The 24,551-nt window shown below is 37.4% G+C and overlaps 1 protein-coding gene across 2 annotated transcripts in view; it reads left to right on the plus strand.

Moving 5' to 3' along the window:
• The window catches only part of LOC139137100 (exosome complex component 10-like), an 84,779-nt gene that overhangs the window by 12,267 nt on the left and 47,961 nt on the right, over positions 1-24,551 (plus strand). For both annotated transcript variants that reach the window (XM_070705062.1, XM_070705063.1), the window contains exons 7-19: positions 11-197; positions 1,166-1,309; positions 1,785-1,975; positions 3,100-3,256; positions 3,775-3,855; positions 7,558-7,676; positions 9,770-9,881; positions 10,258-10,381; positions 13,972-14,168; positions 16,344-16,460; positions 16,613-16,750; positions 22,680-22,851; positions 24,243-24,310. In XM_070705062.1, the coding sequence (XP_070561163.1) occupies positions 11-197; positions 1,166-1,309; positions 1,785-1,975; positions 3,100-3,256; positions 3,775-3,855; positions 7,558-7,676; positions 9,770-9,881; positions 10,258-10,381; positions 13,972-14,168; positions 16,344-16,460; positions 16,613-16,750; positions 22,680-22,851; positions 24,243-24,310 (1,807 nt within the window). The remainder of the gene's footprint in view (positions 1-10; positions 198-1,165; positions 1,310-1,784; positions 1,976-3,099; positions 3,257-3,774; positions 3,856-7,557; positions 7,677-9,769; positions 9,882-10,257; positions 10,382-13,971; positions 14,169-16,343; positions 16,461-16,612; positions 16,751-22,679; positions 22,852-24,242; positions 24,311-24,551) is intronic.

The raw sequence follows: 24,551 nt of genomic DNA on the forward strand, positions 1-24,551 counted from the left end.
CTTTTTTCAGAACTGCTCATCCGTATCAGTATGAACTTGACCACTTCCAGCCGTCCCCATCTCAGTTGGAATCCAGTGAGCCTCAGATGTACAAATCTTTGGAAGACACACCATTGAAAATAATCACTTCATTTGACCAGCTTCAAGAACTCAGTGACTTGTTGAATAAGCAGACAGAATTTGCTGTCGATCTAGAGGTATATAACATTTTCAGTCTATGTATTTTTTACGTCAAAGGAAATGTTTCAGTGTTTTATTGTCCTGTTTCATAATCTGTGATTATTCTGTTGTTGAGATACAATGAAATGTAATCATTTTAGTTGTTAGACCAGACCCAAGCATTCAATATGTCTTCTTAAAGCCCTGTTCAGATTAATTCCAAAAATCTCGCAACTTACAGTATTCATATAACAATTGAAGATTCAAAGGAAGATAAAAGACAGACATGCCCCATAACCTTCTTAACTTAATCCCGATTCCTGGCCTTTTTTGAGCCAGGGTTTAAGTGTAAGTCACAAGTACAGCACGCTGTGTGAAGTGTAGTGGAGTGAAGTGGATGGTCAATGTCACAATGGGTTCAAGTTCATTGTGATCATGGGTTGCCTTGGTATATCAGTGTAGTCGTTTGAATATAATTATTGAAGTAAACGTCTATGCAAGCGTTCCCTGATATTGTTGAACTATTTTGAACTATTTTGAGCTAGCATAACATTTGCGCTCAACACGTGCAGCCGAGGATGAAAAGTTTTGTGGCTCTAGCACAAGCCTAACAGTCAAACTGCATGATATTAGGTATGGCAGCTTCAAAGCACTGTCAATCTTGACCTTCTAATGCCAAGCAATTGTCAAAAAGGCAAGCTTTATAATGCTATCTGTCTAATTTGCCTTAAGAGTCAGACAGTATTTCAAAATATTATCCCATTGTGGTGTGATTATGTTGCTATATAACCAATGTTAGAGCTATGAACTTCACTGCGGTAAACTCTGAAGACAAATTTCATGAACCCCAACTGGATTATATGTTGTCACGCTTTGTCATCTTTGTGACTGTAAATAATTATTTATCTTGAGTTTTTCCTTAAGTGTAAAAATTTCCAACCTATCTTTCCGTGGATATGCTGAAATAAGAGCGTTCATCCATCCATTCATTTGGTTTGATTTCCAGGCTCACACGTACCGTAGTTTCCAGGGTTTCACTTGCCTGATGCAGCTGTCCACGCGGGATGAAGATTTCCTGGTCGACACCATTGAGCTGAGAAGTGATTTACACATACTCAATGAGTCATTTACAAATCTGGATATCGTCAAGGTAACCTGTTACTTTTCATCGCCACTATGGTCAGTTTGAGAAAATTTCGGAGCATTTGTTCGTAAGATCATCAATGTAAATTTCGTCTTTAGTTCTTTTGGATTTTTGATGGTTGACAACACACATTAAAGGTAGTGAAAAATGAAAAATGATGCAACACTTAATTTGTGCGTATTTACCATGACAAGTCTGGTTTGTGAACTATTCTTGGTCTTGCTTGTCACTTAGTGAAAACAGTAGGCACAGGGCGACAAAATTTAGCTCAAAAATGCACTTCATACATGTAAGATGATTTGTGGACAAACTTGCAATTTATCTTGAGAGAGAAATAAAACAAAATTGGTCTATTGGATCTGTGGCAGATTTTATCAATATTGTGAAGCAAATGCCGTTACCATTGTTTGTTGTCAAGCCAGGATTGTGGGAAAAAAGTACATTTTGTCTATTAAAAAATTTTTGTCTTGTTTATTCACAGGTGTTCCACGGCGCTGACAGTGACATAGGTTGGTTACAGAGAGATTTTGGCATCTATGTGGTGAATTTGTTCGACACGGGACAGGCATCTAGAGTTCTTAGTTTTGCTCACTACTCCCTGGCACATCTGATGAACCACTACTGCGGTGTGCAAGCTAACAAACAATATCAGCTGGCTGATTGGAGGATAAGGTAACATTGTTTGACATTTTTAGGGTACATGTCTGGCAAATTTATTCTTTTCGATGGATAAAATAATTTTGGTAGGTGTCAAAAGTATTTCGAGCTCTTCTCGTACATCCTTAATCATTGCATTAGTAGAAATAAAAAAATTGCATCAGTAGAAATAAAAAATATGAAAATTGACTTTAGGTAGCATGTACCCCAAAATCGAAAGGCAAACTTTTGCTCATTAACAAACTTTCTACAAGGAAAGCTTCACACATTCTCTTTCAAAATCGTAAATAAAACTGAGGCGTCAAAAAGTATAGATGTACGGTATAGAATTCAAAATGGCTTCCGTTCATGTGTAAACTCTATGGGAAAAATTACAATTTCTTGATTTTCACAAAAATATGACAGCAGTGTTTACCCTCTGTAGGAGCTTCAAAATTAGGCCACACATGTGGTAGGTCACAAAAGTATTATCAAAATGTTAGACTGAATATCTGTCCCCAAAGCATATCCTACTTCAGTATAGTGTATTTTCACACATCTATTAATATCAAACGAGCTACTCATAAATATTAATTAATCAACCACTTTGATGAGGAGATGAAGTAGTAGCTGTCAGATTTATAAGAGCGCCCTCAGAAGGTCAAGTCAGAAAGTGGTAAAGCCAAATGCTTCCAATTGTCATTTGCTAATACTATACCAGATACATAACCTATTAGCATTCTGTCTTGTGAACATAGAAGTCAGAGCACAAAGAAACAATGAAACAAGAAATGAGCGAAGTATAATTATCCTTGTCTGTTCGTCATTATGATTCTAGCTTACAACATCATTCACATGCCCACACATCTTCGTATAAGTCCAATAGAACTATATAGGGATCAAAAATGCTAAAAAATGCAAGGAAGCTAATTCTTCAGCTGACAGGGTTTAGTGAAGTAAAACTCTGTTTGATTTTGAGTGAAGAAGACACCTTGAGAAGGTATATATACATCCCACTGAACTGTGTAAGTCTTTGAATTGACCACATGGTATATGTCATATGCTTTTGAAGATACACGCTATCATTTCAAATGAAGTTGACATAGACTGAAGCGTGCTTCTGTTCACAACTGAGAATTTTTCCAAATTGATTTTGACAGGCCGTTGCCGGAAGAGCTTGTGAAGTACGCAAGAGAGGACACGCATTATCTTCTGTACATCTATGACAAGATGAGAAATGAACTGATTGAGAAAGGAAACGCTCAGAAGAATCTGTTGAGATCGGTCATCGAGAGAAGCACCATGGTGTGTCTTAAGGTGAGCAGTGAATGTCCTTTCATTATATTTCAAGAACCTGAAGTTTCCTGTAAATCGCTGATATTACTTCTATTGATCATTTATCCAGAATATTTTTTGCAATGCGGATTCTTTTCATAATTTGCAATGAGATATATATATATATGAAGCTGTATTTTGTCATCAGTTCCTCTGTAGAGGGGAATAATCGTGCATTTTTTTCTACAAATATGACCGTGTCACATCAATTTTACAATAAATTTTTCAAAGTGGCTTCTCGCTCTTAGTCTTTTGTAAAACTTTCAAGAAAATGACAATGTTACGATTACATGTTCATTCGCAAGTCGATGGAATTTAGCAAACTCAAGACTACCAATGGATGGTCATCTACCTTATGTCATAAGAATGAAACCATACAACTCCCAACCATCCATAGATTGAAGAAAAACGAAAATTGCTCAAATGTAACATGAAGAAGGTATCAGCAGACATTCTTCCAGGATAAATGTCTCTGTAATCTATGTCTTTTTTTCTTTCAGAAATATCAAAAACCACTCTTCACAGAGAATTCTCATGAATACTTGTACAAAAAGAACAGGAAATCTTTCAACTCTCAACAGGTATTTTGTTTCATTTTTAGCTCATATTTGGTTTTGTATATAAATACCAAAAAGAGCTTATATGATGAGTCGGTGGCGTCTGTGTCTGTATATTTGTGGGTATGTATGTGCGGATATATGTCCGTCACACACAAAGGCTCCCATACCGCCAAAGCTATTGTCTCAGTATTTGGTGTACAGGTAGATGTAGGGGTTGAGATGTGAATTTGTTCAAATGAACGCGTCAGTGTCAAAAATGTGCAAATGAGGTAAGAAAAAGGGAAATCCTGCAAATGTGCAGGAGTGGTGGCAGTGAACTGAATCAGCCCACACATCTGAATAAGAGGATTTTGACCTTTAACCTATTTGTATGCAGGGTACCTATTATGTTTGGGAGTGGTAGCAGTAACTGAAGCAGCTAATTGGTCATTTCCTGTCATTGTTTATGAACTGTGACATATTAACAGATCTGCTGAAACCATGGATGTCTATTTTTGTACATCCATGGTTGAAAGATTCTCTGCTATGCATGTTGCTAAAGTTGACCTTCAGTACCTAAAGTTTCAGACCTTATTTACTTTTGTCATTCTTAATTTTCTGGTTTAAATATTTCTTGTTGTTTTTCTGGTTGTACTGTGCAGAATTTGTCATAACATCAACGTATAATTTTCCTGCACTGAACAGTTAGAAATAACACTTATTGTTGATCTTTGGTATGTACCAATTCTGATCAAATTTGAGCGACACCGTGGTATTTTTGAAGTAAGTTGCTTAATATTCTTTAAGGTAGAACGCGCCTTAGGGACAGATAATCAGACTGTCAAATTTTACAATTCTTTTCTGATCTACCACTTGTGGGGGTTCATTTTAAAGCTCTTTGAATAAGAAAAATTTTCACCATCTTAGTTTTTGAAAATCGACAATGTTATGTTTCCTTATAGAGTTAACACGGGTATGTCGGCCATTTTGAATTTCAAATACTGGTAAATGCCAGGCAATTTTGTTCCTGTAGTACCAAACTTGATTTGGTTATTCTTGATTTGGTAAGAGTATGTATTTAAGTTTCATAGAGGAATCTTTTAACAAGTATAAGTCTTTCACCTTTGAGGCAAACACTACCTTTAATGAGAACAACACACACAACCGACAATCAGACTGTAAAATCAGAAAGTAGAGACATCTTTGTCAACAAGTCCACTTTCAGGAAATATGGTAGGTTGGTTGCAAAATTTTTGATGTACAAAGTGTTAATAGTGTGAAATCCATCAAAAAACAGAATCTGTCTGTATGATGTGAGATTTTGAAAAAAAAGAAAAAAGGATAGGGTCAAAAAGTTTCACTACAATAGGTCAGCAACACCAGTGTTTCAGCCAGCGTGCGGCATTGCGACATTTGACGCATTTTTTTTTGTTTTGTCCCGATAAAGTAAACGTTGTGGGTCACCATGGCAATCTGAGTAGGCCATATTTTAGTGGCTATTGAATTTTTAGACAGTGCCTCCTGGACAGAAAACTACGGCTAACAATAAAATGTTGTAAGATGTTGAAACAGTTTACCCTCCTTCCTACAAAGTTGCAATGTATTGAAACAGTTTACTCTCCTTTCTACAAAGTTACAAATTCCCTGGTACGTAAAACAAACATTGTTGCTGTTCGATTCATGGACGCACAACGTCCATGAATACACTGAGGCTTGGTTCTGCATAGGTGAGTGCCGCGTACCGGTCGTCCTTGAGTTCAAGTTTTACCTACATTGCTTGCATCAAAATTTGGCCTGCAGCTACTCAGTTTGATAGTAAAAACCATAAATTTCTAAGGAAACTTTCACAAACAGAGTCATTTTACAAGTGAAAAGGAGAAGACTGAGGTTTTCTGAAAGGTCAAATCTGGGTCATTTCACGTGATGTCATGAATGAAGACCCCTTAAGTACACAATTATGGTTCAAAAGAAACCACCTAGGGAGGCCAATAGGTACAATCTTATGTTAAAAAGAAATTTCTTGGTGCCTTCCAATTTAGATGGCATTTAGCTTGACTGTCAGTTTTAAATTTTACTTTATTAAGAGTCATGGCACAGGGAAATTGTCAACAGTACTTGCAGTAAGCATATTCATTTTCAAATGTTCACATTTGAGAGCTGCAATTTTGCATGGTAACTTAACATCAAAGCAACAATTCAAAAGTAGAGCTATTAAAATTGTCCATTTGGCATATTTCAAACTCCTATAACTTATACAAGAAATGGTGTGATTCTGAATGATTTTAATATTTCTGCAGATTCCACCAGTTTAATGATATAATAGTGAACATCACTAGACATTTCTTGATGATATCAAAATATAAATGAAAATATTTCTGGGCTAAAATGTTATCATAGTCTTTGAAACAATGATTACTCTAAAGATTGGGAAATTAAATGAACAATATCAACATTGTGTATTGTTTTACAGGATTTGGGTTTGGCAAAACCATTTTTGTCTCAAGATGTCTTTTGTCTTAAGATGCTATTGAGCCTGCTTGATCACAACTGTGACACAACACCAGGGCCTTAAACACCACAATAATTGTATCTACATTGCCACTATGCTACCCTTTCTTCTGCATGGAAAATTTTTATCTGTGTGGCTCACAAAATTTCATCATGACTTAAAACTGCATAAATTTGCCACATTAGGAGCTTGTAGCTTAATGTATTAAGTTGTCATTCTGTCAGAATGCTACAGAAATATTCTGTATCTTTGGTAATATACACTTCACATTGCTACCTGATTTTTAGAATTGCCACCTAATTTTATTTCTGGTGGTAAAAGTTTACCACCAAAAATGAAAAATATTTCTATCACTTTAATGTCATAAAATCACAGATAATTAATGCAATAAAAACTGAACAAATATTTCTTTAATGTAAAATACAAAACATTTTGATTTGAAAAATGAAGAACTTCTGAATACCAAGAAAGTTGTTGCCACACTTGAGATCATAAACTGCCTAAAATATGTTCAAAGTGGCTACAAGATTTTTGATTGGCTAATAGTTGGCTAATCATCTTGGTGACTTAGGGGGAGCCCTACAGTTTATGTGCATACCACGTGGTAGCAGTAAACTTAATGATACTGCAAGTTTCATGTTGGCACAATTTTGCACACGTGCCATTGGCCTACTGACCGTTAATGCACTCAGCTGACTTGCCTATTGAACATCAAATATAGTACCAGGTCAGAATGACACATAATGACACTGTACTGTGTTGTTTTATTGAAATACATTACATGTCCCCCAAAAATTTAATTTGTCCCCCATTCAGACCTACTATGGGTCACTGTGTCCCATGCAAGCAAAAGCTGGCTGAAACACTGCAACACACATAGATATTTATATAATTTGGCCTAAGTAGAGTGTGGACATCGGTCACATTAAACTTTTCTGTGTGTAAAGTCAGAGTTAAGCACCTTCGAGCAGTCTGTACTGTGTATTGCTATGATTTTGTACACAATGATCTTGTGCAGATGTGTGAAAACAGCATAGCGCCCTCTATGGGGTGCCCAATGACATGTGGTTAACCTTGATATCGTACATAACGATACAGCAAATCTGATCACATCAACCCTAGAAATAATATCACATTTGAAAGTTATTGCTTTTTCCACTCACTTTTCAAAGTATATCGGAGTGTTTCTACCCCCATTTAACCTGACAGCTTTTGTTTCCATATTTTTGCTATAGATGCATGCATTTAAACGACTCTATGCCTGGAGAGATAGAATTGCCAGGCAGGAGGATGAGAGCACTGGATACGTTCTGCCGAATCACATGATGTTCCAGATAGCGGAGATACTGCCAAAGTAAGGATACAACTTGTGAAAATGTTTACTCTGGCCTTGTCATGCCATTATGTGAAATTTAGTTTTCCATCTAATGTAAACATTCATGCCAAGTTTGTTAATGAGCATCATTTGCATATGAATCAAACTACTGACAAATTACAGTTGGAGACTATACATTGCCTGAAAGTAATGTATTCATTTATGCAAAATTTATGGTAATGAGCATCAATACAGTATGAAAATCAAATAATGGCCAATTATAATCAACGGAGAGCACTCATTGGCCTGAACATTTGCTATATAATCATCGTTGCTACTTGTGTGTCTTCATGAATTTTCTCACAAACAAGTATACCTATCTGCAGACTTGGTTCAAGTCGGTGAATTTTAAAAAAATAAAATCATTTATAATAGTTTCTCTTGTGTCTCTCCTATTTCGTACAAACCTATCCGGAATTTGGCAGCTCACGCCAGGTTTTCCCAGCGATTGAATGCGTCACGTTGAGTCTGCGCAGTAGTGAGTTAGTTTCTGCCGGATTCACCGACTTGGACTTCTTGCAAAGTACAGGCGGTGAGACGGACTGTGTACACAGTGACGTAGAGCAAATACAAAATGATTGACAGCCCCCGCCGTTATTCTGGCCAATAAGAAGAACGCTTGCTAATAAACCTCTGCATGCATTAAAAAGTTTGTTGTCATCTCCGTGCAAAGCTAGACATCGAGTACGTTTTATATCTGGGCGAATAATAGCATCAAGTTCGTACATCCACCGCGTTTTACAACTGATCGGTCGACCACCGCTAATCATGCGAGATTACCAAAGAAAGCTTGTTGAGAGTGACATTGAGGGAAAAGATGTGTTCGTCTGCACACCAACCGGCAGCGGAAAATCACTGACATACGAAGTCGCTCCACATTGTTTTGATTTCCATCGCTTCGGGCACGTAAGAGAACAGGCTCCAACTGTAAGGACGGTGTCTTTTTCCATCCTTGAATAACCGGCCACGATTTTCGCATTTTGTAACATGGGCCCCACAAACAACACATATTATTTCACGCGTTTTCGGTGATAGAACAGAGGTCGTGCTGACTTTTGTGGGAGTGATCGCACTCGACATTTTGTTAACAACGCCATGTGAGTTTTATGCACGTCTCGTTTGGGTCAATTGGTAACTCCTCCCAATGTGTAAAATTTAGTGATGTCATCTTATGAATAATATATGAGTAAAGAAAACGTCATCTCATGAATAATTTATAGCAACGCAAACCCTGCAAGAAAGCCAAGTCTGTGATTCCGGGTGAAACTCCGCTGTATAGCGTTCACTCCACTCATCGCGTTCACCCTACTCATCGCGTCCACTCACACGCGCGTTTCATATGAAAGCAAAATACAAATCATTACGTTCACTCCTCTCAAACATTCATAAATCACAGGCTTGAACCAAGTATACCTATCTGCTGTGTGCATTATTACTAAATTTTACAGAACAAGCTTCTTTTAACATACTATTTAAATCAGTCCTTTAATAGACATTTTCCTCTTTGTCGTTTTTATTCTTGTCATATTCTGCACTGTTATTTACAACATTTGATTATAATTTCGGTGTTATGAGTCTTTGTGTCGTGTATTAAATTTTGATGATTTCATAACATGCCATGACTTTTCCTCACCAAGCAACATAATTTGTACCACTGTGTGTCTTTGATCATCAATTGCGCAGTGTGTACATATTCAGTACATAAATAACCCTGAATCATTATTTTTATGATAACTTTTATAAGGCTACCCTGCCAGAAATATCAGTGTTTCACACACAAGACCATTTAAAGGAAATTCTTTGTTTTCCGTCCTTGGATTTTTGAAAAACCTACTGGCCAGCCAGGAAAAAATACAAACACACACAAAACACAAGTGTATGAACATAAGTTCAATTTTTATTTTGTTTCTCTAAGAAAAATAATATTTTTATTTGTAATAGTGTTAGCATTGTTTTTTTTTTCTCAATTTTCTCTGAAAACCTACCAGCACGCGGACGGCAAACAAAGAATTTCATTTAAAGCACCCAAGCCTTATGACATGAAACCATTCTGTTTTATTTGTTACATTCAGGGAGGCCCAGGGAATACTGGCGTGCTGCAATCCCATCCCACCACTAGTTCGACAACACATGAATGAACTACATCAGTTCATCATGATGGCAAGAAACAAACCCTTGCAGAAGGTAAGTTCGGTTCTTCTTTGATTTCTCTCAATATTTCTCAAAGGCAGTCCACTCAAAACACAGAATCCACTATTCTTTAAGTCCCCAGCAGTATCACCTTTTATGAGCAGTAGAGGGCGCTGTCCAAAGGACTGCAGTTTTTGGGGTAGTGGATTTTGTTAGAATTTAATGATGAGAAATTCAAAGTGTTGAAAAGTTTTAAGTATAGCAATTAATCTGCAATAAATAAAGTGTCTTTGAGCTTATTCATTTCAACAAGACAAATCTTCTTGAATTTGCTAAATTTAAAATGATTTGGCAGTGTTTGATATGAGAGAACCAAGTATCAGTAGGGGTAGTTTAACATTTTCAGGCTAACAACATTTTTTTTACTCAGAGGGTTGAAACCCCCCAAAAGGAAGAGGAGGACAGAAAAGTTAAAGATGTCAGAAAAGAAAGCTATCTTAACTGCCCACATGATTTGTCTCATCTGTCTGCAGCAAGAAGCGTTGAGATGACGGGTAAGTGAAGTTTCCCGATTTCTGTAGCTACTGATGGCTTGGCGTGACAGTGTGCGCAGACCAGCGTGCATTATGTTTTCCAGGTCATGATGGACAGGAACTCATTGCTAAAAGTCTAGACTATCTGCATCAGAACTCTGCAATTATCAAGCCAGGCGTTGGCAAAAATGTATGCTTTAGAATGCGTTTTCTCCAAGCCACAGTTCCTTTGCTTGGCACGTTTTTTTTGCACTGTCTGTATCAGCCATGTGGCAACATGCCTTCCACATGCTGTAACAGCCATGTGGCAACATGCCTTCCACATGCTGTAACAGCCATGTGGCAACATGCCTTCCACATGCTGTAACAGCCATGTGGCAACATGCCTTCCACATGCTGTAACAGCCATGTTGCAACATGCCTTCCACATGCCGTAACAGCCATGTGGCAACATGCCTTCCACATGCTGTAACAGCCATGTGGCAACATGCCTTCCACATGCTGTAACAGCCATGTGGCAACATGTCTTCCACATGGTGTAACAGCCATGTGGCAACATGCCTTCCACATGCTGTAACAGCTATGTTGCAACATGCCTTCCACATGGTGTAACAGCCATGTGGCAACATGCCTTCCACATGCTGTAACAGCCATGTGGCAACATGCCTTCCACATGGTGCAACAGCCATGTGGCAACATGCCTTCCACATGGTGTAACAGCCATGTGGCAACATGCCTTCCACATGCTGTAACAGCTATGTTGCAACATGCCTTCCACATGCCGTAACAGCCATGTGCAACATGCCTTCCACATGCTGTAACAGCCATGTGGCAACATGACTTTCACATGCTGCAACAGCCATGTGGCAACATGCCTTCCACGTGCTGCAACAGCCATGCGGCAACATGCCTTCCACATGCTGTAACAGCCATGTGGCAACATGCCTTCCACATGCTGTAACAGCCATGTGGCAACATGCCTTCCACATGCTGTAACAGCCATGTGGCAACATGCCTTCCTCATTCTGTTGTCTACACTTTCTACTTTTCAGATATGTCCGGATTGCAATATCTGTAACTGACAAATGCACTCCAGTTTCATGCTTTGTTTTGTGGTATGATCCAATACGGGTGCATGGTAACTTGTTTTGATTTTCTGTAACTTTTGCATATACCACTCTGATTCTCACAACTTCAACTTTTGCAAAAAGTCACTATACTCACAGATCAATTTGGTTGTCATTATATGTTTTCATTAGGCCATAAATCACTGCTGTGGTCTCTAAGTACATTTACTTTAATATGTCCTTGCTTGCACAGATTAATATCACTTGGAACTTACACAATGCTGCAGCAGAGACCTTTTTTGCCATTATTAAAATGAAAAGTGATCCCAAAATAACCAGAATTTTCATTAGTTGATCAAGGAGTCTGTTTTTTAGAGACCATCTGAACAGTAATTCCATATTTGGTTCAGTCAGTGTGATACAAACATTCGGCAAACAACTCGATGGGTTATGTTATAACACGAGACAGAAACATCACAGACAAAATGAAAAAAAGCAAGAATCCATGCTACCCAAAAGACATTGGTAATAAAATGTTAAAATTCAAAAATATAAATCAGCAAGAAATGTGTGCATGCAGTTTGTCACAAGTCATAGTAAAGGTATAGCAATATTTGCAAGGGTTTACAGACAAATTCAAATGAGCTCTCTCATCGTGGCTGGAAAGACAGTTATTATCCATTAATTCCTGGAATTACACCTTACACAAACAATTTTTCATTTACTTAATTGGCACTTTGTCCTTGGGGAAATTCATAGACTGGTAATAATTATGCCATTTGTCCTTTCATTAGTGTCTAACGAGCAGCTGTTTATTTCTTTAGCAGCCATCTAATTAACCTTGCAGTTCAATTAAAAGAGGATGGTATTGTTATCAGTTGTAATATCCTGATGCTTCAAATGCGGTAGAATACCGTAAAAGGTATACAGTCACCTGTAATCTAAATGTGCCCATATATGGTCAAAGGGGCGTTCCTTGGTATTCAAAATGCCCATGTGAGGGCGCTGTTTTTAAAAAGCGGCCACCCGCTTAAAATCTGTGATTGATTAGATTTTCTCTTTCCATGGTAACTGTGGCAAATTTGAATAGGTGACAGTATACCTTTAAAGCCCCAATAGCTGCTAATTTTATGCATTATTTTCATGATTTCATTTTCAAACCAAAGTTGGTTCGTGTAAATGTGCTAACTGAAGGACGTGTATAGAAGTATCACTGCTCACTGATTTGGACCATGCTACACGTTTTAACAGGTTAAATAATAAATGGGTGCCACACTCACAAAACGGCGCCCCAACGGAAAAGTACAAAATATGCTGTATTTCCTGCACATACACATAGTGATCATAAAAGAAACGAGAGTGATGCCATGACTTGAATGCGAAACAGATGATACCAACATTTTTTGTTATTATAATCTTTATTTTTCTCTGTCACCTGATTAGTCCTTGAAAATGGTGGGAAATCTAAAATGATGTTAAAACATTTGAATATTTACATGCCACTTTCAACACGGCAGTGTTATACAGTTTTTCAGTCTCTAATGGGTCTTATTCAAAGAAAACTCTTGGAAAACTGGGGATATTTGAGATCAGTTTATTACACATCCGCAACTATTGAGGCCTTTAAATTCATATAAAGAATATTCCTGAATATTCAGTTTTGCAAATCAAATGATGGTGCATAACAATTTACTAAGGACTGTGTGCCAAATATGTAAAATTGGAAAATATTTACATGTTTTAACACAATATGATATCCACAACTAACCAAATTTCAACCTGATGATATCACAGATATAAGTTCAATTGTTCTCAAATAATAGTATTCTTCCTGTCTTGTAATACTTATTATTACATATGTACCTCAGTTTACTTGCTTCGAAGCGCGCGCGTACTACCGGTATTTGCACTGCAGTGCAATACCAAAAACATTATGCCATTCCTTTATGTTAATAAGTATTTACCAAGTTTGACCCGGAACTACTTTTGTTTGTAAAAAAAGACAGTTCATGATTGGCTGTGCAATACACTCGTGCTGCGGTGTATTCGGCTGTCCTTTCACTCGCTTCGCTCGTGAAAGGACTGCCGCCGAATACACCGCAGCACTCGTGCAAATACAGCTAGTACGGCGCGCTTGCACTCACAGGCCATGGGGTTCTGTCATATTATTTCAGTCTTATAACAAGTTGTCTGAGTAGAACAGACGGAGAAGGTACACCTGAAAATCTCTGAGCCAGTTCATTATAGAAATAATGATGCCTTGTTGGGGGGGGTCCTCCCATTGCCTTTTGAAGTAACTGGATCCCCTAGGATCATGTTGATTTTTAAAATGTGTGGGCCCAGCGTTCTACAGTCTTCCATGGAAAGGGAGGAAGAAAACCAAAATCGATACCCCATCTCATGAGGAGTCTCGTTTGATTTATTGTAGATGCTGCACCAATCAGCAAACACTGTGCCTTATTTGGTGACAGTGCTGATGACATCAGACCCCCTGCAATGAGTATGGCACAACCAATCATGAACTGTCTTTTTTATTTGTCACAGATGCTGCACCAATGAGCAGCCACTCTGCCTTATTTGGTGACAATGATGATGACATCAGACCCCCTGCAGTGTGCGTGGCTGAACCAATCATAAGTATATTTGGATATCCCAGCGATGACCGCCAAGCGGCATCACGGAACACCGCCCAGAAGAAAGTGGAAAGAATCAAAGCTTTATTTGTCAGCCCTTTTGAAAAGGTAAATTGTCCATCATTTGTGTCTGAAAATATCCTCTCTATTTTGGCCTTCGTTAAAAAATGGTCCAAAACCTCTCTCATGACAATCCAGAAGGCCAATGCAAGACACTTTAATGTCCTCAATCTGTGTTATGTCTCATTTTCTGAAGTTTCATAAATGTGTTGCAATCAGCAAAATATAGAGGACATAGTTCTGACATTTTCGATAAGGCCATTTAAAGAAAATCCTTTGTATGCTGTCCTTGGATTTTTGAAAACTCTACCAGGAGCCAGGAACAAAACTAACACAGACAAAAAACACAAGTGTATTAACGGAAGCTCAATTTTTATTGGGTTTCTTTAGGAAAGATAATATATTTATTTGCAATAGTGTGAACATTGTGTTTGTTTTCTTAAAGCCGCACTTTTCAATCCCAGGTTCTCGCATTAGTAGAGTTCTCCTCCCAGTCAAACACTTGGCCAGTACGATGTTTGATTTCTATTACATTAATTACACAAACTGATTTCAATCTTTTGTCACCTTTTGCTAATCCTGCAAATAGAGCTTATATAACCGTTTGACTGACGGTCGGTTCAAATTGCCAACGGTCATTTATTCCCCAGCACCACACTCGAATTTCCTTAAAAAACATCTACCAGGCACGTTAGAATTTGAATATAACCACAGAGTTCGATCGGCAGCAGCTTCATGCTGACCGTTTGGCAGTCTGTCAGCGTTTTTGCGGTTGGAAAAAACTAAAAAGTGGTATTTTCTGGAGCGTGTGCCCTCATGTTGCCTGTTTGGCGTCAACTTACACAATGAACGCCGCCATAGGTTGGCGCCCCTTTAAAGGGAGGCTCCGCCTTTAATTTTCTCTGAAAACCTACCAGCACACGGGCGGCAAACAAAGAATTTTACTTAAAGCACCTAATGGTTGTAAAGTCTGATGATATGACTGGTGAAAGTGCTATAATTTACATTACCTGTCTGCTTGGTAAATTTCTCTATGTATCCAAAGTATACATTTTGAAAGTTTTTGGTAAATTTTGTGGTGACTTGTCCAAATGTAGGACACTGACTTCAGTCCAAGTCGTAATGTTACACAAATACAGCACTTTTCCATGGTAGTCAGGATATAATTACCTTGTGGTAAATTTAGCAGTATCAGTCAATGAGAAAAAAATTGCTGGTATTTCGATGCGACAACACTGCCAATATCAATGTCTGCCAATTCTGAACTCCCTCCAAAAGTTGCGATACTGCTGCTATGTGACTTTTTCATTTCTAGTAGCCATAATGGTTGCCATGGAAACAAATATTTGTGATTGTCAAGTGTATGTACATATTTCCTGACTCTTGAAAGAAAAAGCATGCTGACATTTTAAGTAAGGAAAGACACCTTTATAAAGTGCTATGGAGAAAAGTTAGCAGTTTTGATTTTGAATTTGCTTTGAAGACAGATATTCAGACTCTCAAATTTTTACAATTCTTTTCTCGTCCGTCACTCGTTGGGGTTCATTTTAAAGCTCTTGGAGAAAGAAACTGTTTTATCATCTTAGTTTTCAAAAATCAAAGATCATATTTGTTCCCCATAGAGTTAACACAGGGATGGCGGCCATTTTGAATTTCAGATATCGGTAAATCTGTAATAATTTGTTTCTGTAGTACCAAAATTGGCACGGTGACCCCTGGTTTTTATGCATGATTTGGTAAGAGAACTGTTGCGAGTTTCATTGAGGGAAGTCAGAGCAAAAGTTTAGGTCTTCAACCTCCAATGTGTGAGTGAAAGATATCCAAATTGAAGTTTGAAGTGTCTCAAATATTTTACTCTGAGGTCAACTACTTTTCATCTGCTGTTGTCACTATTTACCTGAATTCCATTCACTAGATTCTCTGTAAAAATATTGAATGTTTCCAATAGGGTTTGACTACTCACCATTTCACTTAGTTTTACTATCTGTGACTTTTGTATCCAATTGCTTTTTTCTTAAATCGTGTCACTTTCATTTAGACGGGCATTTATGCTACCAACATTTCATAATATATATTTACGTTTCGTCTTCATCATGTATTTTTTGTTTTCATGCTTTCAGTTATTTAGAGCTCACAGTGACGAATGTGTAGCGCATTTTCAAAGTTTTTTTAAACAATTTGACAATAATAACAACTATAATAATTATGATTTCTCTTTCTTAGTACTTGCCGGACAGCAAATTGAAACAGATATCTGTGTCTCTGTTGGAAGCCAATAAAATAACACTTCAGAACCCCTCCCAGGTTGGAACCAACACAAGTACTGAACACATCTCAGAGGTATTGACTCATGTATTGTGATTCTGTTATCATATCATTTCATGGAAAACTAGGGTACTTTTGTTTTCCCCCAAGTGTAACCTTTTCAACCCAATTCCCTGCAAACATGTTTGCCCTCCCTATTGAGTATGTATTCAATTTTCCCCATGCAGGCCACAGACATGTGGAAGCTGAAACCGCCGACCCTGCCAAAAGAAAAAATTGAAGTGCAGCCTGTGAATCAGCTACAGAGTCAAAAGAGAAGCAGAGATGAACAGACGGAAGACTCAGCAATATCCATCAGGGAACAGGTTTGTTGGGTCAACGTATGACCTTTTTTAGCTCATATTTGGTTTTATCTGTAAATACCAAAAAGAGCTTATATGATGAGTCTGAGTGGCGTCTGTATGTCTGTATATTTGTGGGTATGTATGTGCGGATGTATGTCCGTCACACACAAAGGCTCCCATACCGCCAAAGCTACCGTCTCAGTATTTGGTGTACAGGTAGATGTAGGGGTTGAGATGTGAATTTGTTCAAATGAACACATCAGTGTCAAAAATGTGCAAATGAGGTAGAAAAAGGGAAATACTGCAAGTGTGCAGGAGTGGTGGCAGTGAACTGAATCAGCCTACACATCTGAATAAGAGGATTTTGACCTTTAACCTATTTGTATGCAGGGTACCTATTATGTTTGGGAGTGGTAGCAGTAACTGAAACAGCTAATTGGTCATTTCCTGTCATTGTTTATGAACTGTGACATATTAACAGATCTGCTGAAACCATGGATGTCTATTTTTGTACATCCATGGTAGAAAGATTCTCTGCTATGCATGTTGCTAAAGTTGACCTTCAGTACCTAAAGTTTCAGACCTTATTTACTTTTGTCATTCTTAATTTTCTGGTTAAATATTTCTTGTTGTTTTTCTGGTTGTACTGTGCAGAAATTGTCATAACATCAACGTATAATTTTCCTGCACTGAACAGATAGAAATAACACTTATTGTTGATCTTTGGTATGTACCAATTCTGATCAAATTTGAGCGACACCGTATAATTGCGGTATTTTTTTGACATGTTGAAAGGAAGGTGTTTCTTTTTTCAAATGATGGCAAACGAACCTGAGGAGACAATTCCTAGTCAGATTCACTTCCAGGGAATTCGTTCCCACTGTAAACGAAAATCAGATATTTGTGGTATTATCCCGTCATCAGCAAAGAAAAAGCTAGCTGCAAAATTGTTTTCAAATTCAATTCCTTTGACAGTACCATTTCTGATTCAGATGCGTCGTGTGTGTGTCCATCCATCCGTGCGTCCGTCCGTTCACGCAGATATCTCAGAGCTTTGCAATGTCATACAGATGCACTTTGATTTGTTTTGTGATACGATCCTAAATGGCCGCCAGGCAGCCATTTTATTACAATTTTTTCATGTACAGAGCCATAACTCAGACATGTTTCAATCGATTTTATTCAAAGTTGGTACAAGGACATTGACCAATGTCATAGATATGCACGTCGATTTATTTTGTGATACGATCCAATATGGCCGCCAGGCGGCCATTTTATTACAATTTTTTCATGTACAGAGCCATGACTCAGACATGTATCAAGCGATTTTATTCAAAGTTGGTAAAAGGACATTGACCAATGTCATAGCGTCAATTTGTTTTGTGAAACTATCCAATATGGCTGCCATGCGGCCATTTTGCTACGATTTTTTCATGTACAAAGCCATAACTCAGACATGTTTCAACCGATTTTATTCAAAGTTGGTACAAGGACATTGACCAATGTCATAGGTATGCACGTCGATTTGTTTTGTGATACAATTCATTATATTACCATGCGCTGCCCGTCGCATTTTGATTGGTCGAGCTGAACCACGTGACTGACCACAAATACACAGTAATGGTCTGTTTACATGCCCGTGAATATGAATAATGACATTAACAACTCAAAGTATCGTAACTTTACATCTCAAACTTAAATCATTATCAATTACAAAATAAAATGGAGCACTTGTATGTCAAGTTGAGATACTTTTTTCTGAAAACATCTCCGGATTTGCCAATTTTTTACAGCGCGCGTGACAGTGCGTCGGGTAATGCTCAGTTTCTCGGGCCCAGTTGTCGTTCGCTCCTGAAATTTTCGGAAATTTTGACGGTTTTCTTGGGTTCGCTGATAATATAATGGAAATAACAGACTCCGCTCTGACCATTAACGTTTATTTGTGGGCGCGGGCTCGAGGAAAGCCAAATTAACGGGCTCGGCAAGCCTCGCCCGTTAATTTTTGGCTTTCCTCTCGCCTTTGCCCATAAATAAACGTTAATGGTCAGCGCGTCGCCCGTTATTTCTATAATATGGCGCCAGGCGGCCATTTTATTACAATTTTTTCATGTACAGAGCCATAACTCAGGCATATCTCAACCGAGTTTATTCAAAGTTGGTACAAGGATATTGACCTATGTCATACATATGTACGTCGATTTTTTTGTGATATGATCCAATATGGCCGCCAGGCAGCCATTTTATTACAATGTTTTCATGTACAGAGCCATAGTACTCAGACATGTATCAAGCGAATTATTCAAAGTTGGTACAAGGAGGTTGACTAATGTCATACATATGCATATCAATTTGTTATGTGATACGATCAAATATGGCTGCCTTGCGGCCATTTTGTTACGATTTTTTCATGTACAGAGCCATAATACTCAGGCATATCTCAACCGATTTTATTCACAGTTGGTACAAGGACATTAACCTATGTCATACATATGTACGTCAATTTGTTTCATGATATGATCCGATATAGCTGCATGGCAGCCATTTTGATACAATTTTTTCATGACCTTAGCCAAAACTTGGGCACGTCTCAACTGATTTTATTCACCGATTTTATTCAAACTTAGTACAAGGACATTGACCTATGTCATACATATGCACATTGCTTTGTTTTGTGATACAATCCAATATGGCCGCCATGTGGCAATTTTTTTTCCCCGATTTTTTCATGTCCGGAACCATAACTCAGACATGTATCAAGCGAATTTATTCAAAGTTGGTACAAGGACATTGACTTATTTATACATATGTATGTCGATTGGTTTCATGAGATGGTCCAATATGCCCACATGGTAGCAATTTTGTTATGGTTGTTTCATGTCGAGAGCCATAACTCTGGCAAGTCTCAACTGATCTTATTCAAAGTTGGTACATGGACATTGACTTATGTCATACATATCCGTCTTGATTTTTAGCTCCCATATATGCATATGTATATATGCAAATGGAAGGTATTCGTATAAGGTGGCAAAATGGCGTCTGTGTGTATGTATGTATGTATGTCTGTTAGTCCGTCCACATCAAAAACTCCTAAACCGTAGCACCTACTGTCTTAGTATTTGGTGTACAGGTGCACCTAGGGGTGGAGATGTGAATTTGTTCAAATGAACATGTCAGTGCCAAAAATATGCAAATGAGGGGGAAAAAGGAAAATTCCTGCAAATGGCTAAAACTCAGTAAGCATTGGTCAGATTTGGTTGAAACTTGGTATGCAGATTTCTTTAGGTATTCTAAATTATATGTGCAAAAATTGGGATGAAATTTGCATGTTTGTATTTTAGGGTATTTTTTCCGTTTTTAGTCAAAAAATCTTGTTCTCTGAAATCGTCGTCTGATTGCTATGAAACTTAATATTCATGTTCCTCAGAATGACCTCAGTCATGCTTGTACAAATTGTATTGATATTGTCATATTTGTAATTTTGGGACAATTTTCCCAATTTTTGATAAAAAATTTTTTAATCCAAAAACTATTGATTTGATAGCTTTGATATTTGGTATACAGGTATCTAAGATTAATCTCAATATAATGTATTGAAGGTATGTTGAAACTGGCAATTTTTTTTATTTTTGGGGCAATTTTTGCCTTTTTTGGTCAAAACATTTTTCTCCTAAAACTTCTGATCTGGTAGCTTTGATATCTAGTGTACAGGTTCCTAGGGTTTATGTTAATTAGATATATTTAAAATTAGGATGAAATCTGCAATTTTGTATTTTGGGGGGCAATTTTTCTCATTTTTGGTCAAAAAATTTGTTTCTCAAAATTTACCAGTCTGATTGCTTGATATTTAGTAAACCGGTTCTTAGGGTTTTTGTTAATAAGATATATTGAAATTAAGTTGAAATCCAGAATTTTGAATTTTTGGGGCAACTTTGCGAAACTTTCAGTTTTACTGGGATATCTTTCATTTTGTATTTTTAAGATTTTTTTGGTAATTTTATACCTACTGGAACTAAGAGTATATAATGTGGTGATTTAGTAAGCATTTGATATGGTAAACTGTATTTGGTGTTGAAATGCGGTAAAAAAATCCTGGCAGATTTTGAAAAAATTCCAAACAAATGCCAATAAAAAATTCAGCCAGAGAAGGTTTGACAAAAAGAAAAGGTGGGAGAGTGGGGAAAAAAGAATGTACAATGGATCGGATGAAAAAGATAATGTACCTCATCGATCTTCCAGACACCATCCCTTATCAAATGGTCCACCCCGATGTATTTTTGTGCACAATTAACCATGCAGTGTATTTTAGTTTAAGATGTCAAGTTAGGTAAGGATTTGAAAGGAATAGTCAAGTTCACCACAGTTTAACTTTATCTCGTGTGTCATCATCCTTGTGTAATTGGTTAAGTTATCATCTTGTGTAATTGGTTAAGTTTGTAAGTTGTTCCAGATGTGGATGCACCAGCTGTTCTGGAAGAAAACAATGTTTACTTTTCCCTGTAGGGTTTCTGAGTTGATGATTGTATGTTGAAATTTCTCCATGTAATTGGTGTATGGGCAAAGTGTAAACATTGGTTGCATGTTATGTATTTCAGTCTATGTCAAATATTGTAAATGAAAAATCAAGAACAGTTTACTGTGTGCTTGTAAAAGATAACATACCGGTATTTGTCAATACATAAACTGCCTTGCAGATTGATTGTCTTAAAGATTATCACAGAAGTAGAAAAGGAAAAGAAACTAATCAAATTGCTGTAACATATTCACTCTCAGTGCCTGTATAGGCCTAAAGCCCCCACTCAATTATCAGATTTATCTAATATAAATATTAGTTACTTGATGAAATTTTCAATGGAAAACAAAAGAATGACAAACTGTTAATGGGCTATTGACACATTCGCTAATGCGAGAACCTGGGATTGAGAAGGGCGCCTTTAACTATTTTATCATTACTTTCAGCTGTTTGTTATATCTTTGCTACTCTCCATTGGCCAAGGCACACTTGTCAATGTCATCACTCTGTGCCAGTCTGTGTATGTCAGTCTGTCTGTATATGTATGTCCATGTTTCATACAATTGTTGACTTGTTTTGATAACTATATGGGAGCGAACAGTGATGTTGTCACTATTTTTTAAACAGTAAGATCAAATATCGCTGCGTGGCGGCGATTGTGTTACGATTTAACTCATGTACAAAGCCATAACTCAGACATATTTCCACCAATATCATTCAAAGTTGGTACAAGGACATTGACCTATTTCATACATATGCTCGTCAATTTATTTCATGTCTTGTAGCAGTAACATGTCAATTATTGAAGTTTAGTAAGAAGCTGATATGTCAAGAAATACTGCATCAAATTCATAAAACTTTGTACAGATGTTAAGCTCACATTGCTTTAACATTGAAAAAGACATTTATCAGTGTCATTTTAATTAATTTGTAATTGCTTCCTAATTAGAGTGATATAGCCACAATTTAAACAACGTCAAATTTGATGAAACTTGATACAGATGTTGATCTCATAGTGTTGTAAATACTGCATCAAACTTTATGAAATATGGTACCAGTGATAATCTGTTAAGTGTTAGGATTGTATGCAAAAATGTTTTGCAACATCATTTGATTAATTCCAGTTGACTCATTTTATGAATTTTAGGATGGTAGCCTACATTGGTTTTATGTTTTCATCACCATGGAACTCATTCTTGGCCATTGAGCGCCATCTGTATCAAAGTATTTTTATCACAGACCTAATTAATGAAGAGGACTCTATCCTCTCTGAGGACATGTAATCAAAGTACCCATTAACAAGTGGGGACTGTGTCATTAACGTGAAATTTTTTGTCATTAATTGTGCAAAATTCTGATCAGATTCACTGACCAATTGTCATCACCGTTACTTTTTTTATTGTGCCTTTTAAATGCTCCATTCCCATTGGTCCGCTGAAGAAGAGGCAAAAGACAGACTCGTCAGAGAAAGGAGAACAGGAGGCAGAACACAACAAGGAAATTGCAAAAGACAAATCAGAGAAAGAAAGCGGCAAGAAACCAGCTGAACGGAAAGACGAGAGACCTTTCCATCCATTTGACTACAGTAAAGTCAACTACAAAGTGTTTCAGGGTAAGTGCAATACATGAACTTTGACCTAACCATGACACTGACACATTGAAAAAGTTGCACACTGGCAATGTGCAGCGACTTGGAATATTTGCTGCGTATTGGTTGCCTGAATATCATTGACATTGATGAATCATTTTGATAGCAGCCAATCAGCCGCACAGTACCTTCAGTGTCAGACTCCTTCAGTTGCTATGAATTGTTACAATGTCCCAATTAACTATGTGGTGCAATTAGGTGCTTCATCCCACCAAATATAAAAGGTGTAGAACTTTTTGGAACAGATTGATAGGGATATTTGTGAAATCGAGGTCAAAGGTCATCCTGGTCACATGACAGTTTGGCAAAAACCTTTCTCCCATACTTATCTCTTTGCTCCAAAAATAAGACCTCCAGCTCTATTCGCTAGACCAGAAGTAGATATGTGCATAATTAATTTATGAGGTACGGGATGTTGGGCCATCAGCGGCTTCATCCCACCAAATATGGCGGATGTATTGACATTGATGAATCATTTCATAGCAGCCAATCAGCCACACAATACCTTGAGTGTCTGACTCATTGAGTTGCTATGAATAATTACAATCTTCCAATCAACTATAACCTTCCAAGTCACTGTGTATAGCAAGACGCATATACTGCCAGACCTGTGTATTGTGGTTACCCAAAGGACCAAGAACTAGGAGCCACTACACGGTTTTGGTCCTTTTATAAGACAAAGTGTGTAGCAATACCGATGCCATTTGACAAGCTGTTACCCTAAACGATGAATATAGGAAAAGAGCAATGTATTTCAGTTCTAAAAAAAAAAACATTTCATGGAAAAATACAACCACTGAAGATAGAAATAATCTGTTGCTTTCTGCCAAATTAGAACATTTAATAGTTTGCCATTGACCTCATAAAAGAGATGTCCAGATGGTTTCCCTATATAGACCCTCAAATTTTCACACTTGTGATTCTCGCCTGCTACTTGGGGGGGGGGGGGAGGCTCATTTCAAAACTTGTGGAGTAAATAAAGTTTTCACATTCTCACTTTTGTGAAAATCAAAAATCTAGTTTTCTCTCCCATGGAGTCAATACACCACACAGTGGCCATTTTGAAAATCAGACATAAGACGTAAATTTTAGGTAATCAATATCTCTACAACAGACTTTGCGCTCTGACCCGTAACTTTTAATATTGATTATGAAAAGGGAAAGTATTAACTGACCCCAAGGAAATTTTCAGGGAAAGTTTGAAACTTGTCAGAGTCAAAGCGGTTAATTATTCATACGTGTGGAATCTTACAGGAGTGCTGGAAAGTAAGGATGACTACTAAGATATGCTTGACTTTCATGAGAAAATTTTATTTTTTATTTGTTCTAAATTGAAACAAATTTTTCCTACACAGAGGATGAAAAGAAGAAGAAGAAAAAGAAATGTAATCCACACAGTCAGATAGGTGGTCCATCATTTCAGGCAAGTTTGTCTTTCATTTTACAGAGATGAGGATGTCTTAAACTATAGTGTGTCCCTCTATTGAAAATATGTGAGAATACGTATCATGCCCTATTACAATTCCACAGAATCCTAGAGGTTATATTTCTGTTATAGTGCAAGACACCCTAGGACAATATAAAGAATTGAGATAGATTTGTATCCATTGCACCAAGCAAGTTGTGAATTAAATGCTGGTAACTTGAACGAGAATATCTTTTCA

The sequence above is a fragment of the Ptychodera flava genome, chromosome 7, assembly GCF_041260155.1.
Source record: "Ptychodera flava strain L36383 chromosome 7, AS_Pfla_20210202, whole genome shotgun sequence".
Classification (NCBI taxonomy): domain Eukaryota; kingdom Metazoa; phylum Hemichordata; class Enteropneusta; family Ptychoderidae; genus Ptychodera; species Ptychodera flava.